The following is a 16323-nucleotide window of genomic DNA, read 5'->3' on the forward strand; positions in this document are numbered from 1 at the left end:
TTAAGAGGTAACTGAAGTTACTATAAAGTGAAATAATCATCAGAATATCCTCTACAAGCAAAAAAGAGTTTTCCAGCAAAAATCATCTAATTTCAGCACATCCAAAATAATTTGAAACATTAATAGTTGGACACTCTGTTGTGAGAATTTCTGCTTTGCAAGACGACCAGCTTTGAATATTTACTGGCAATGAACTGAGAGAGAATCTGAGCGATTTTTCTCCAGGCAATAACTGACCTGATTCCTTAAACAAGCTGCTTTTTTATTTCTAAAACCTAACAAAGCACTGCGATCAACAGATTTATTTTATTTATTTGTTCTTGAATGAAATGATTTTTCTTTGTTTCGCATCCTTGCTGTGCATTGGTTTAAAAAAAAGCATTCATAAAAGTTAAATGAGGATGAAGTAATGTTCTGTCAGTCTCAATTCGGTGAGAACTATCTTAGGTGAGTTACTCTATGCAACTCTTTCATACCATAATCAAATTAATCTAAACTCCTGGCAAAAAAGTTTTAAACAATGAGTCTCGTAAGGTTTTGTTTTAGTGATAGGTATTTTACCTTTACAGTACGTGGTAGCCCAAAGCACTTCTCTGTGTCTGATACAGAGGCCAGACTCATGTTCAAAACTTTCATATTTAGAAATCATGGATTTCTCTGAACTTTGACCTGTATGAAGCTTAAAGGGCATATCAGCTTCAGTGAAGAGCGCTGAATACTAATCAGTTGGGTTAGCCCAAGCCGTCTTCAGCTGGTGGTTGATACACACCCATGTTCATTGCAAAGAAATCCAACATCCCCACAGCGTTGCTTAAGCTGATGCCTTTGGATACAGTGGTCTATGATACACCATGCAAGAAAACCTCTGTTAACAGCCTAAAAGAAATAAAATGTTCTACACAGTAATACGGTGGAAGTATAGAAAAGATGCTGCTTATTTTGGTTGCAGGTATATCAGAGTTTGTATTTGCATTTTTGCCTTCCTAGGTGGTAACACATGGGCTATATAGAGATGGAAATGAACCATCTGTTTTAGTCAGCACTTGCACTTTTAGAATTGCTTCTCAAGTATAGTAAATGACTGTCTTGATGATTAAACAGGACAATAAGCACTGAAACTCATTTAGTTTATGTCACTGAAACTGACTGAATATTAAAAATGCTGTTTCAGGTGCCAACAGTGTAAATAATACTTCCTGATTCAGGGTGTTTATCTTTCACCAAATTTAGACTCAAAAATGACAAACTGCGACTGCAGTTCAGCTGTTGCATTTTTTCAGCTATTCCTCTGTCAAATCAGAAGCAGCGTTTCCATTTCCCGCAGGCGATTAAGGAAGGACGCTGCCAGGCATCGGCCCGACCATCTGCGGCTGAACTCCAAAAGCTTCAGCACAACTTACTGGTGTCTCCAGGTGCAAAGAGGAAAGTTTAAGACCTATCTGCAGAATATTTTTTCTGTTTAAACAAGTTTCTTTAAAACATATGTCTAGACTAACACCCCAAAGCAACTCAGTTTTTAAACAGGTCAAACTCAGCGTGGAACAAATACACTACAGTGGTGTTCAACTTTTTTTGATTTCGGACTCGTGACAATTTCCAGTGGGCACATCAGTTCCAGCATCATGAGACTAAACTGCACCTCTAGAAGAAAGAAGTTTTTTGCATGCTAGAATCTCAAATCACCAAATCTCCCAATGAGTAAACAGAGTTCAGGGGTTTTCTAACACAGCTAAATTAACACACTAAATTAGAAAAGAATGGAGCAATTACAAAGGTGTGTGCAGCACCTGCTAAAATAGCACATGAATTCTTACCCTTTTTTTGTAATTAAAATGGAGATTACACAATAGTAGGGAAACATAAAGAGTTTAAACTTGATTTAACAGTGTAATAAAACCATAAAGACAGACTTCTCTCTACCATAGGTATTTGAGTTTTGCACAGCAGGAGGAAAACATCTTATCTTTTCTCCTAACTTGATTATTTTCCTTTTCTCTTGCCACCATGCTTTTCAGGGCAATATCTTTTTGTTTTCATACAGTCACCACTGAAATCTATGGGCATCCAAAAAGATCTAATTCATTTCAGGTATATGTGGGAGTACATGAACCAATGGAAACTTCATAATTGGACAACCTTGAGAATTCAATGATGAGATATTTTAATTGATAAAAATTTATGGTACTTCATGATAGAAGCTTCTATAATAAAATATAATTAAAACTTACAAAACTTAAAAATTACATTAATATAGACAATTTTATGTCTCCTGATAAAGTTACATTTACAAAACAGTACAATTATTAACTAAGAGAAAAGAAATGGAAAAGCACATGCACAAAATACAGCAAATAAAGGATAGCAATGGATTAAACCTCTTGTTAGGAACAGCAACAACAAGCTACACTTCCTCAAAATACCACTGCAGGCCTTCCCATTCGCACATGGCAAAGCAGCTCCAAAAAAATTCTTTATCCTGCATCAAAATTAGTTATCTGCACTTCTAGGATAGATCAAATTATTATAAACCTAGCAGAAACAAGAGTAGTTTTATAGACTACTCAGGTAAGTCAGTACACTTTCCTAAAACTAAATCACCTTAGAATGTATCGGGGAGCCGGAGGAATACAAAGAACTGGAGCGTGGCACTCTCCCAAGCTGCTTACAGTTTCTGTGACTTTGCTACCTGCAAACACATAGCCCTAAACTGAACGTTCCTAGCCCAGGTGCAGCCTGCAGAGTTTGTAGCTATCTCAGCTAATCTTTATTAGCCTCTACTGAACATGTGCAAACACATTTTTCAGGGCCTTTTAACTTGGCAAAACTTGGGTTTTTACAACATGAACAGCAAAAGGCATACACCTGGCAGGGACTTTACAGCCAAAGCATTTAAAAAATCAAATATTTTGAAAGAGGCAGAAGGATTTTTTTTTTTTTCCAAAAAGAGCAAAAGAATTTCTTTTGCTGTTTTATTCTCAGAAGTTGTGGTCATTTTTTGAGTTACTTGAAAAAAATCCTTTTAAAACACATGGTTTCAGGCAGAAGCTTGGTAAAGTTAATAACGATTAACATGGTCTTTTGTAATACTTAGTCTGTAGCAATGCCAATTCTACAAATAGTATTAGCAATTTCTGCATCTTAAGTTAATGCAGCCACCTCTTGACTGAAACACGATGTTGTTTTTTTCCAGACCACAATCGCACAATTCACAGAATAAATAAGCGTGCACAGTCTCATAGTCAATAAACTATCTGATTTGGACAGCAGTTGCACTGTTGATTTAATAAATCTTTTCACAACTCCTTATCAATCACTACTTACCTGTTCTGAACAAGAGCACCTCCCAACAGCTGTTGCTTGGGATAAAACAGCGTGTGTACGGGGAGGTGGGCAGTGAAGGACGTTTGAGGGAATGAGTACCTACTTGCTGTTTTGCAACATAAATATCCTAGTTAGGATGACTCATGACCAGACAGGAAAGAGAACCCTTTTCATGAATAAAAAGTTCAATTTCTTTTTTTAAAATGACTGTTTTAGGATATACGACATTATGAGATCAGCAGCCTGTCATTTTGAGATCACATCCCAGATGAAGTCTATTGACAGTCAAAGTATTTAGAAACTGCATTTTCTTTGTAACTGATTTACTGTGTAGAATACTACAAAATGCAAATATTATGAATAACTTGAATTTATCTTGACAATTATTGAACATAAGTCAAATCCACAATATTTTAGTTTATTCATTTCCTTCTAACACATTTACTGTTTCTTTTTCTAGTAAATGCAGAGAAAAGTGTTTAAGAATGCTTTAAAAGGCATTAAAAATTAATGGTTAAATTAAACCTTGTATGTAATAAATTAAAATAATTGTTATTTCCTAGAATGATGCTTTTCTTTTCCTCTAAGAACGTCTCGTTATTTTTCACTTTCTAAAATAAATGTTATGATCAGAAATAATTGCACAAAATCAAAAAACCAAAAGCATGTCAATTGTATGAAAAATATCCAAGGCCAGTGTTCAAAAGATCAGGTATATCTAGATTACCAAAACTCGATGATGTGGTGAGAAAACAGCATGAACAAAGCAGTGCATAAGATGAACTCAGCAAGAATCCAGGCAGATTTACCTGACAGTAGCATTGGGTCTTTGTCAACAGATTTGCGGACTTGGTCTGACTCTCCAGTTAAAGAACTTTCATCAATTTTAAGATCATTTCCTTGAATAAAGATCCCATCGGCAGGTAGGAGATCACCTTTCGGTAAGAACATGGTAATAGTGGCTTAGTAAGATTGCTTTTAGAACTGCATAATGATTTTTATTATAAAACAACAATTACATTAAAATGTAAAATGAAAGCAAAGGTGGAGGAACAGCTACCGCATTAGGTCATATTAGCCATATTATCCACATTAGTCCATATTACCCCGATTTTTCTCACAAACCTATAAGGGAAGGGCCTGTGTATTGCAAATATTTTTTGCCTAACGCTATCGCAGTATCAGATATGATAATCATCACAGTTCACATATGGTGAACTTAACCATAAAGCATCCAGTCACTAGAAATGCCCCGTTTGGGGAGAACTTGCAGGATTCATAGCACCGGAGCAGCCTCCCAAGCAGAGCGAGCATGGGGGCACAATTCCCTTTCACAGAGCATTTAAAAATAATTCCTTTTATTCCTAACTGAAAAGAAACCAAGCATGCCAAATATTGAAATCCTCCATGAAAGAGGATTACAGCTCTTGTCAGTGAAAGGTAGTGAAGATTACAAAAATAAGGCTACCAAAATGCAATTTTAGAGCAAGTATCTTAGATCAAGCTTTTCTTTTGCCCTAACAGCAAAAGGTAGGAATTATGCTACTACGGACAATAACACCACCACATAATTCTTTATGTTTTGAATCACGGACTGAGAAGTGAGTCCCAAACATACTTTATCTCGTTCAACAGGGGAATGAGGGAAGAAGAGAAGTAAATGAAGTTCAAAAAAGTAGATGCCTACTTGACAAAACTTACCATATTTCACCTGTGCAATGTCACCAACTACTATCTCTGCCACTGGGATCTGGATAACCTGTCCACCTCGGACAACAGTAAACTTCTGTTCCTGCTCAATACGGCTTTGAAGTCCACGAAACTGCTTCTCCTTGCTCCAGTCATTAAAGGCAGTGACGAGTACGACACAAATAACAGAGAGCAGGATGGCAGCACCTTCAATCCAGCCAGCTTCAGCCTCACCTTCATCCTCAGCTCCTCCTGCCGCAGTACCACATCCTGCAAAAACGGCATGAGGAATCGTTCAGTCAAGCACAGATTAGACTTATCAAGAAAAAGAAAAAAAAACTTGCTGTGAAATGACAAGGTGAAGGAATAGAATTGCTCTTCAAAGTACCACCTGCTACACGAAACAGGATAGAATGGAAAATAAAGTAGAAATAAAGATGTCTGAGGAAAAGAATATGGAAAAAATTTCAATAGGAAGTTTAGGTCTTCTATTTTTTCTACTGAACAAATTATCCTGAGTAAACCCAAACTAAACAAACAGGAAAAGGCGGCACGGATTTTTTTATTTCATAGAAGGCTTGACAGCTTCCCCTGAGCCAGCAAGCATTTCCAAAAATACTAAAGACTTACTAAGGAGTGGCAACAAGAACTAAAACAATGAGTAACAGAACGCAATAGGATTAAATTGAGTTTAGGATTATTTAGGTGGAAGATTAGTAAAACAACAAAATACATGATATATGTAACTATCCAAATAGAATTTATATGTTTATGACTTAACTGATTAGTGAGTTTCCACTTTAGAAATATGAGAAACAGTGGTGATAATTTATAACATTGAAATATCTAAATTTCTGAGGACTGCCTAATAGGAACTAATCAGCAACCTAATAAATAACTAATAATGAACATATTACAGTCAGTAACTTCCTCACAAAGAAATATAGATATAGATACATGCTTATATAAAAACAGGTACATAATTTTTATCACAGCTACCATAGTATTTAAAAAAATCATTCTAAATCTTAGTTATCTAAAGATCTAAGATCTAAATGTTTATTTTTTCATGAAGAAATAGCCTATGTAGGCACCTGGCATCAGCTTCCTGTCTTATCCAGGTATTAGGGCATTTAGCAACTTAGCAACTGTGTTGCTTCCCTTTATGACTAAAGTCTAATTTTGGAATATTCATCACTTGTCACATAATAGAGGGAATTAACAAGTAATTTGATTTCTACTTTTAAACCACAAAGATTTCCTTGCAACATAAGCATCATAACTCATTAACCAGCCAAGTGACTGCTCTTGCATAGAAAGAGTAACAAAGTTACCAAAAGTCAAAAAAAGAAAAACGTATTAAAGACTGACCCACACTAAGCGAACGGAAGGAAAATTTAAATAAACAGAGTTTTTACCAATTTCCTCTATAGTTTAAACTGAGTCTTATCCTAATTGAAAGGCAAAGTACATTCCCAAGCAAAAGGACTTTCCGAGCAAGAACGCACATGAACCACATGAGCTTTTACCTGTAGTACAAGACTGGTACTAAAGTAATCATTTTTGTAGCACCCAAGAAGGAAATTAAGCAACCTTTTGTAGGTTCAGTATCTTAAGTTGCTTAAAATCAGTAGCAATGCAATCTACAAAACACAGGTACAATTTGTTCCACTGCAGAAAGTTACTTTCTAGAAAGACTATTGAACTTTGCCTGTTTAACCTTTAAATCATCTTAAATGCTTGATTTTAGATCTCTTTTCCAGACCAGGAGCTTCACTTTTGCCTTGTTTGGATTAAGATGTTTCCCAGAGCACCTAATTCTGTTCGGGCAAATAAAAGAAAAAAACTCACTATTCATATTGCATTAGATATGATCTAGAATTAAGTATCACGAATATCCTATTCATTTTACCCAGCATACCTCCTTTCCCACTTCTCACAAAAAAACACAGCCTCAGTTTTTAATCTGAACTATACCAGCATACCTGAAAAATCAACCCTTTGAAAGAGACAAACCATCATAAAAATCCCATTATGCCTCTGGACATATATGTAGACTAATTTTATTGTTAGCTGAGTAAAATATCCTCTAACCACAGCAGAAAGCTATCAGTTTTGATAAAGTCATTGCAATTATTCCAAAGAATTACTAGGTCAGTCGGATGACAGCTCGGCAGTGCATGCTAACCTAGCATTAACACATGGTATTTCGATTGGCTTGGAGAACAGGATTTCTGTGATCCCTTCAGGAAAAAAAAGCTTATCTGTGAAAATAGTTTAGTATAAAAAATACATTCTGACAAATAGACAAAAATAAAAACACCGCTTGACTTGAGCAATGGAATTAATGATGTATGCATGTGTTATCAGAATGGACCGATTTCTATGTTGATATAAACAATACCATTCCTAATATGTTCAAATAACCACAAAAAGTAGTCTAACATAGCATGTAAATGATACAAGATGTTATTATCAAGGTGAAAGGAACTGTGTTTACTCATAGATAATGCACAAAGAACATAATTCATTCTTCATATTACAGCTGAACAGTAAGAAAATGAGAAAATTTGGAAAAAAACAGACTGAGCTCAAGTCAAGTCCTTGGAAAGTGTCCCTAAATTTGACAAGCTTCAGGATTGAACAATGATTCATGATTTTACTTTTAAAATGCTGTGAAAATTCTCCATAACCCAGTGAAAACCACAGGGATTCAAATGCGCTTCATGTATTTTCCGTTCATTCAATCAAACAAAGCTAAACTCAAATGCAGGAAAGGTATGTTGAGGGGAGGAAAGAAATTTTGGGGGAGAGCACCATTAGAAGGGAAATTAAGTTATAGACATGGTCAAAAATACGAGTTTTAGATGGATGGAAGAGATGCTGAGTTACTTTTAATATCCTCTGTGGTTGAAATTCAGCCTGGCTTCTGTAACACTATAAATAGGTGTTGCTGGCGAAGGTGCCCGTTGGCCAGGTTAAGTGACAACACCAAGAGGCAGACTGACCCCTCGAGGCGACAGGAGCAGGAAGTGGACAGCTCACCCTCTTTTTATCCAGCGTGACTCAGGATTAAAATAGTCAGCCCGGATACGAGAGGCACCAATTCAATTTCTCTCTCTCTCTGTGGATCTGAGCTCAGCACGTGATGTTGAGGACCGCAGTCAAGTTGGTCGGACCCAAACTGGAATCTAAGCCTGCTCGTGGCTATAGTTGCTCCTGGCCTCCCGACCAGCCCACCATGCCCTGTTTTAATTCCTATCTGCTCAGGCTGATGAGGGAATTTAATCCTCAGCTCCCAGGTGTCAGGTCAATGGTGGTCCTCGCTGTCAGAAAAAAACCAGTACCTCATTATCGGTATGTTTTAGGTACAGCCCAATCCATTCACCTGCCTTCAAAATCAGGAGGAAGCAGAATTTCAGGTGTGTAAGGAACATGTGAAATTAAAAAAAGCCACCTGCCTTTCAAGAGATGACCTAGCTGGCAAGAAACGTTTTATTGAACTATGTTGTGGTTTTGTTTCAAACTTATCTTTTCCATTTTAATAGAAAATAAATATAAATATTGAACAGAAAATAAATATAAACATTCCCTTTTAATAGAAAAAATGGAAATTTGAATCTCTATTGCTATATGTTTGTAGAATTCTTTTTCATATACTTAAGGAAAAAATTCTTCTCTGTTTTTTCTCCTCTGCCATTATACCACACAGTTTTCTCAAAATTACAGAAAGAGCTATATGCACTTATAGGAAGAAAATGTATGGATTCATAGGAGAAAAAAACACTTATGCTTTCTATACTATACATCTTATATGGTCTGTTCTCTTTTCCCTAGTACACAGTAATATAGTATCAACTTTATACACAAGAGGAAAAAAAAAAGGAATATAAATAAGACAAACAAAAGAGGAAAAAATAATATGCCTCAGCAGACCATGCAAAATGTAGTTTAAAGTATCTAATGTATACAAGGATTGTTCATATGACCTTTAAAAATTGTGTTAAGATCTAAGATTGCTGTTAGGCTTTCAAAAGGTAGTACCTGGTTCATGACATTACTGCAAAAAATACTTGAGATTTTATTACTGAAAGGCAGAGATGGAAAAGCCTCATGAAAGTATTTTTAATATGCCTGTAGATTATGTGAATGTAGTATGTTTTAATTCCAAGATGATGAATTGTGAGATAGTCATTTAAAATTTGTTCAACATAGGTTCTATCCATCAGAGAAGTCATTTTCAAAAAGTGATCAAGTTTTTAATACAGAAACATTTTCTACCCTAACTGTGAACACATGCCATATGTGCGTGCGTTCCCAAAAGTCCCATCCTCATGAGACAGAAAATGCATACTTAGTTTGAAACTGAGAATATACAGACTTGACTGCAAGTCAGGAATGTGAAGGGCTGTAACTTCTTTAGCACAGAAAAAGCAGATGAAGTCATAGCAGTGGCTTAGCTTATCCAAAAAGAGTGTGCGAGAAAATACAGGTGAGCCTCCCACCCACTGAGGAGTGGGAGGACCTGACAGAGGGGCTGAAAAAACGTTCAGAAACAAAACGGGATGTGTCCTCCAAAGAGTATCTCAAAAGATCATCATCAAAAAATTGCGGAAACAGAATTTTAAAAGCTTAAAATTTGACCAGAAATAGGTCAGCAAAGACTGTTGAAAGACGGTTCTACAGAAAGGAGATGAAGGGAAAAGACATACATCAAGGGTAAAGAGGGTTCAGGAAAAAATAGGAGAGTAACTGAAACCAACATACATAAGCAGTATATCCAAAATCACACCACCCTGGGTTTTAATCTCATCGGCTAAACCTGGACACATCTCTGCCAGCAACCTGGGAGCAAGAGCTGTGGGCTACAAAACGTGCCCGAGAACCTGGGAAGCTGAACGGTGAAGCTGAACTCACCTGGGCAGTGAGTCGGTGCGCGAGCCCTTCCAGGCACGCGCTTCAGTGCCACTCATTTCAAAACTAGCCTGAGAAGCCTTCTCTGCACTGGCAACATTTTAACTATATGTAAGATTTTTGGAAGAAAAAATAGGAAAGGAAAATGGAGGCATGGCACATGGGAAGGCAGTTGTATGATAGAAAAGACGTTATCATAAATATCATATACGTTTGTCATAAGCGGAAAGTGAGAAAGGCTGGGAAAGCTTATCAGAGCAGATTAAAATGCACGGATAAGATGGTAAGCAAGGAATTTCACTGGTACTGACAGGGAAAGATTACCTTGGCTGATGATATTAATCCTCCTTTGAATGTGGTGAAAGCCACGAAGTGGGAAGGGAGGAGGAAAATGCCCCTATTTGTGAGGGAGCAGCATCTGAGAGTTGCCAGATCATTTGCAGTTGGAAGCTGGACTGCTTTCAAGTTCACAGACACCACTTCAACACACATGTTCCTCATAATATCAGTCAAACCAGGGCAAATACAGAAAGAGATGTATAAGCACTGTGCGGCTAAAAAGAATATCTTTTTATATATCTTATATCCTTTATATCTTATTTATATTTTTTTTATCTCATATATCTTTTAAATGTCATCATAGATATGAAGAGATTTTCTACAGCTGCTTGACTGGGATAGTAATTGTAATTAAAAACCATATCACCTTAAGCTGGACCATGGTAATTTTTAAATCAGAGAAAGTATACTCATAAAAAAAAAAAAAATCAGAACATCTGTATCCCTAAGTCCCAACCTACAGTGCATACCTCTCAGCTACTCATTTCAACCTACACATTTCTATTTTTAAGCTGAGAATACCTCGTGGCATTTAAATTCCCTAGGAAAATCTCATAACGCCCCCAGAAGCAATTTTTTTAGTCAGTCAAACTGTTTTTGTCATCAGAAAGACAAGAGTTCCTGCGCTTAAAACTTTTTATTTAATAGCTTTCTGTAAAGTCATTTTTCCTTAGCTGCAACTCCAGCATTGATACCATTAAAGCCAATTGAGCTGCTCTCAGTTACAGCTTTTTATTAATAGAGCTGGATTCTTGTTACTAACATCACAAGCGGTGTTACTTATTTCGTCAAATGTATTCATCTGGGTAGGAATAAGAACAATAACCAAAAAATTATGTAATAAAGATCATAAACTCCCTTCCTTATCAAGATCTATAAGTTGCAAAAGATACTGCAATGTTTATGTGAAAAATTCCTTTTTGCAACTTATCGTTTGCCATTAAATTAGTGCGAAGCGAGACTGCCTGTTCCTGAACCGCTTTGCGGGACGGCGCAGGCAGGCGCCGAGGCCCTTCCGCGTGGGCAGGAGCCCAGCCGGCCCTCGGGAGCCACTGCCTGACCCGAGCTTCCGGCCCGAAGGGCTTCCTCTCCTCCGCCCCTGCTTTTCAAGGACTCCTTCAACCACGAAAAATATTTTCTAGCCACGCGTAGCAAGTCGAGTGCGTTTTCCAGAAACACGCTGGTCGCTGTGAGCGGTTGAGCAGAAGGGATTTCCTACAATGAGGTGTTTCTACAACACAGGTGTAAGGTTTCTGATGCTCGCGTAGGCAGCAAGCGTGATTTCAGAACACTTACTTGAAAACGCTATTAGACCTGCCCACTTTGCGGTGCTTCAGCTGGTTACACAAGACCTCCGCTGCGGCTGAAAGAAGATACTGTCCCCGAATGCCAGTTACGTAACCTTCAACTTCAGAGTTCAATATTAAATATTTACACCTATTTCGACATTTTCGTTCAAGGAAACAGCACTGCAAGCACATACACACGTCCTCAGCCTCACCACAACCATTGGTGAGCAGAGAAATGCCGACTAAAATATCCACGCAAGCCCAGGAGAGCAGGCTTCTTCAGACCGGCACCTGCAGGAGAACAGCTTTTGGGGGCACCAGTCAAGAGGACGGGGTTTAACCTCACCAAAGGCAACGCAGGAGAGCCGGGCCGGGCACTTACTCCTGCGTCACACTCGGTTCCCTTTCCTTACGCTGCCGCTTAGCAAGCAAGGTCCACACGGCAATCGTCATCTGGAACCCTGTTCTTGGGGGTAGCAGGGGAAATCCTCGACAACCGAAACCAGAGTTGTATGGTACATTCCTCAGCACTGGAAAAAGGCTGGAAAATACGGTCAAATATTTGATAGGTAAAACAATGTGTTCAAGTATGATAGTCAGACCAGGGAAGTTGCCCTCTGTGTTTATTCATATGAGCTCAAGTGCCAGTACTGAAAGAGGCTTTGCAAGGTCACGTCCTAACAGAGTTTCACTTGCTACTTTTGGAGTATACCCCTGGGAAACAGGTGAGAAGATCTGATATTTCATCCCAGAGCTCTACATCTCATTACTTCACGTCCCCACTCAAGAGCTAAGAAGTGCGCAGTGTTTGGCGACTTGGAACACTATCTAATTAACGATATCTAAAAGCAGCCCAATTTGGTCCACAATTTACACATCTCTAATGAAGAGAAGGCATCTATGGGACTTAATTTTTTGCTGCCCAGCACAGATTTGTAGGATCCAGATGTAGGTCACTTTACATTATGAAACAAGTATTTCATTTGCCGGTCCCATATGACACAATTGTTGCGTGTTTTGCACTTTACAAGTTCTTAATCTGTTCTTACTGAAGCCAGCTCAAGTCTTAAACTTATGTTATCAATCACTATTGCTGACATCCAGTAATGAATTTGCTCCCTAAGCATACTTTGTGCTTGTGAACAATATTGAACAAATAAATTTGAAATAGTTGAGCAAAACCAGAGTCAAAACATTCTTTGGACAAATGACATAGCCTGACAACTGATGTTCCATCTCATCCCATCTGTATTTTGGCAGTGATGCACATATTTTTTTTTCCAGCTCACAATGCATATAGCATCCTTCCCATATTTTCTTTAAAGTTACCAGTTCTTGGCAGAGAGTGATACTTAAATCGGGTTTTCCTTGCTGACTTTGAGATTTTGTGCATGAACCTATTTTTTCCTTCTCGTTGCTTCTTACAGAGATACCTAATAATGTATGATATTTCTAGATCTGTATTTTCAGATTTTCAAATTCAATATTGGATGAGCAGAACCTCACAGATTCTATTCCATCCAAAAGACGATGGTCCCCAGGGAAGTGGGGGATAGAGACTCAGAAAACAGCCAGTCAGCCAGACTTTATATCCAGCTAGAAAACTGGGAGGTTAAGAATCAAGAAGTTTGTAATCAGGAAGTTTCAGAAGAAAATATCTACTGAATAAAATTTTAGCGCAGTCTTGACTTATCTAGAAGTAGGCCATTTGTGAGCATTTTAGAATAAGGTAAAAACTAGGATAAACATATTATAAAACAACCAATACAATATATTTTCATCCAAGCAGTCATAAAAGAGCAATTAATTTCACATAATTATGTTTTCAGTAAATATGTTTGCAGTGCAATACAGCTAGAATTTGCAAAATAAATGTTTTCACAAATTATCAGAAATACTTATTCTACAATAATAAACATAAAAATGAATTGCTAAATGAATGAGACAGTAAAAACTTTTTTGAAAAAGACAAAATAATGATGCAAAATAATCTCAAACTCTGTAAGTAATTAATTACGTAAAGGTTAACTGAGAGAAGTAAAGACTATCAGCCCGGTCAGATTGTCAGGGCTCTGGCTACCCTAGGAAGGATTTGCCAAGATAACTGTAACCATAAACTTTTCTAGTACAGATGCAGTTTATACACAGCTTATATGTCTGTTGGCATAACCTGTAACTGTTCCATAAAAAAACCCTGCTTTTTTAATTATTATTTGTGTCTACAGAGATACTGACAAATTTTAAATCAAACGTAAAAAGCATTTACATTTGTCAAAACCAATTGTTTCTGTTGTAACACTTTATTTCAGTACACATCATCAATGTCCAGAATGGAATTTCTGGGTAAGGATGAAGGTTTCTTTGCGTTCACCCTGGACGTATGGAAATGGCATTCACACCCCAGTCGTACAAGCCTTAACCGAATGCTGAGCTGCACATGCAAAGTATGTGCAATGATTGCTCATCTAGAGAGTAACTCTTCTTCAGTCCATAATTTTATGAAGAGTGCCAATAATCTGCAATCCCATTGCCCAAAAGTTAAGAAATTCTCCACGTTTAAGTCATCGCTCCAAAAAAGCAGACCAGACGCTTAACCTGTTAACAAGCAGGCGCTTAACTTGCTAACAAGGTCTTAACTTTAAACACTCCTGCCTCTGTCATTAGGTTTAGACTCTTTTCTAAGGGTTTTTCATGGGAGAGAAAAAAAAAGAGAGAGCTTGGTTTAGTTCTAATGCAGAATGAAAACATGTATCAGTATTTTGCAATGAAATTTTGTTCAGTGGCCTGTCTCAGTATCTACAGTTTGGGTTTCTGGGGACAGTTTTGAACAGACGCTGAACTCTGAAGTGATTCAGCTATATCAGAAGAACGTTTACGTTTAGAGTGAATCAACAACAGGGCAAACCAATTTGCAGAAAAGAAGAACATGCAGCACAAACGCGGCATTCCCTTCCAATGGTGACATGTCAGGACTATGAGAAAACTGAATGTAATAGGCAAACTCAATTTGAAAGATATACATACTAAATGGAATTAATAACGTAGGAGACTGCGATCTCAGAGAACTCCAAATCACACAGCCGGAATACTAATATAAATGGTAGTGGTTGACTCAGAGTTTTTTTTTTTTAAAAAAAAAAAAAAGGAGGGGGGCAGGGACAGGGAAAGGAATGCCTTTTTTCGTGATCATATATTGTAAGCACATACTTGAAATAGGCCATTATGCCAATGCAAACAAAACATTATGAATAAATCTGAAAGGTAGAAATTAGAATCTCTGTTAGCTTGATATTAGTCCTGACGTAGCTGTCCATATGAATGCTGACATTTTTTCATTTGGATAAATTCAAGGACGTTTGAGTTACAATTCTATCCTTGCTATAAGAAAAAGCTGCATAGGGAATGCTGCAACTACTGGGGTAAAGTTATCTTAGCAGGGTCTTATTAAACAGAGAAGTCCCCTTTAGGGCCTGAACAAACTGCTGAAAAGATGTACAGTCACAGGAAAACATGCTACATTTGGAGTCCTAACTACCTGGGCACTCTGAGCAACCAAGCCGGAGAGCTAGAGCGGCGGCTGTTGAAGGAGTCTCTACAAGCAGAGCAATGCTCCCATTTCTCCTGCCGCAATCCTCGACAGCTGCCGCGGCCTCCTAAATGCAGCTGCACGAAGAGGAGCAGGCGAACGCTTCCTCACCTACCGCTCCCAACGCAGATCATCGAAAACACCCGGCAGCACAGAAGCCTGGAAATCGACAACTGCTTAAGCATAAACTGGTTATCATCAAGGCACTTGAATTGGATAGACCTTTTCCTAAGTAAAAACTTAAGTAAAGCATTAGAAATCAGTATAGAGCAACAAATGCTTCTGAATACACAATCAGACTGAAAGTTGTCTTTCTTGCTTACTAAATCCTTATAAATCAGCCTCATTTTCTTTCTGACTGAAGCAGAACATTTAGAAGAATTAAAGGTTTTGAGGGTGACATCTGCCTGAGTAATGAATGCTTGTACTGTTTCATCACTCTTTGGTTGTTTTCTAATATAAACAAAAAGTACTTGTTTCCAAAAAACATTCCTTTTTTTTTTTTTTTTTTTTTTGCTTTAAAACAATATGTTCTAACCAAGATGACTGTATTGAACAGATACACTACGAAAGCTTGCAAGACAGTATTGAAAAAGTTGATTTTGCCTAGAAAACTGGATAGGCTTTTCATCAGATCTATTAAAAATTGAATTGGGGTACAACATGAAATTGTGATTGCGGACCAATAGGCTTCTTTGCATATCTACAGCATTTAAAGACTAATTCTCAACTTTTTTCAACCTACCAACCCTGCAGAGAGAATGAGTTACTAAGAACTGCTTACTAATTTCAGTTCTTAGAGGTCCACAGACCACAGGCTGAAAGTCACTGAGTAAGAAAATGTGCAACCATGTGGCTTACGCAATCTTACACAGGCAAGATACTGCAAAATCAGAAAATTAAATGCGTGCTCTTTTGAGCTTAGGCTATGGCGATGTGCTCTGGAGTCAGTTCTTGATACACCTCATCCTCTTTCAGTGTCATTACTTCCCCATTCATCTGTCATATTCAGGTGAACAAGAAAAACAAGTCGAAAGAGATGCGGAAGATTTATAGACCTCAACCACAAAACAAGCTCATAAACTGCAGTGTTTATTACATTTACTAAATATCCAGGCTTCATCATTTGTGCTATAAAGCAATAAGAGGTGAAAAATCATGTCAGTAAAAGATTAAACACTGTAA

At 37.5% G+C, this 16323-nt stretch overlaps 1 protein-coding gene across 10 annotated transcripts in view; it reads right to left on the bottom strand.

Annotated features, from left to right (window-relative positions):
• The window catches only part of ATP2B2 (ATPase plasma membrane Ca2+ transporting 2), a 276349-nt gene that overhangs the window by 99629 nt on the left and 160397 nt on the right, over nt 1-16323 (bottom strand). For all 10 annotated transcript variants that reach the window (XM_067303868.1, XM_067303867.1, XM_013945288.2 and 7 more), the window contains exons 4-5: nt 5023-5280; nt 4131-4256 (exon numbers count right to left, since the gene is read on the bottom strand). In XM_067303868.1, the coding sequence (XP_067159969.1) occupies nt 4131-4256; nt 5023-5280 (384 nt within the window). The remainder of the gene's footprint in view (nt 1-4130; nt 4257-5022; nt 5281-16323) is intronic.

This window comes from Apteryx mantelli, chromosome 12, assembly GCF_036417845.1.
Source record: "Apteryx mantelli isolate bAptMan1 chromosome 12, bAptMan1.hap1, whole genome shotgun sequence".
NCBI lineage: Eukaryota > Metazoa > Chordata > Aves > Apterygiformes > Apterygidae > Apteryx > Apteryx mantelli.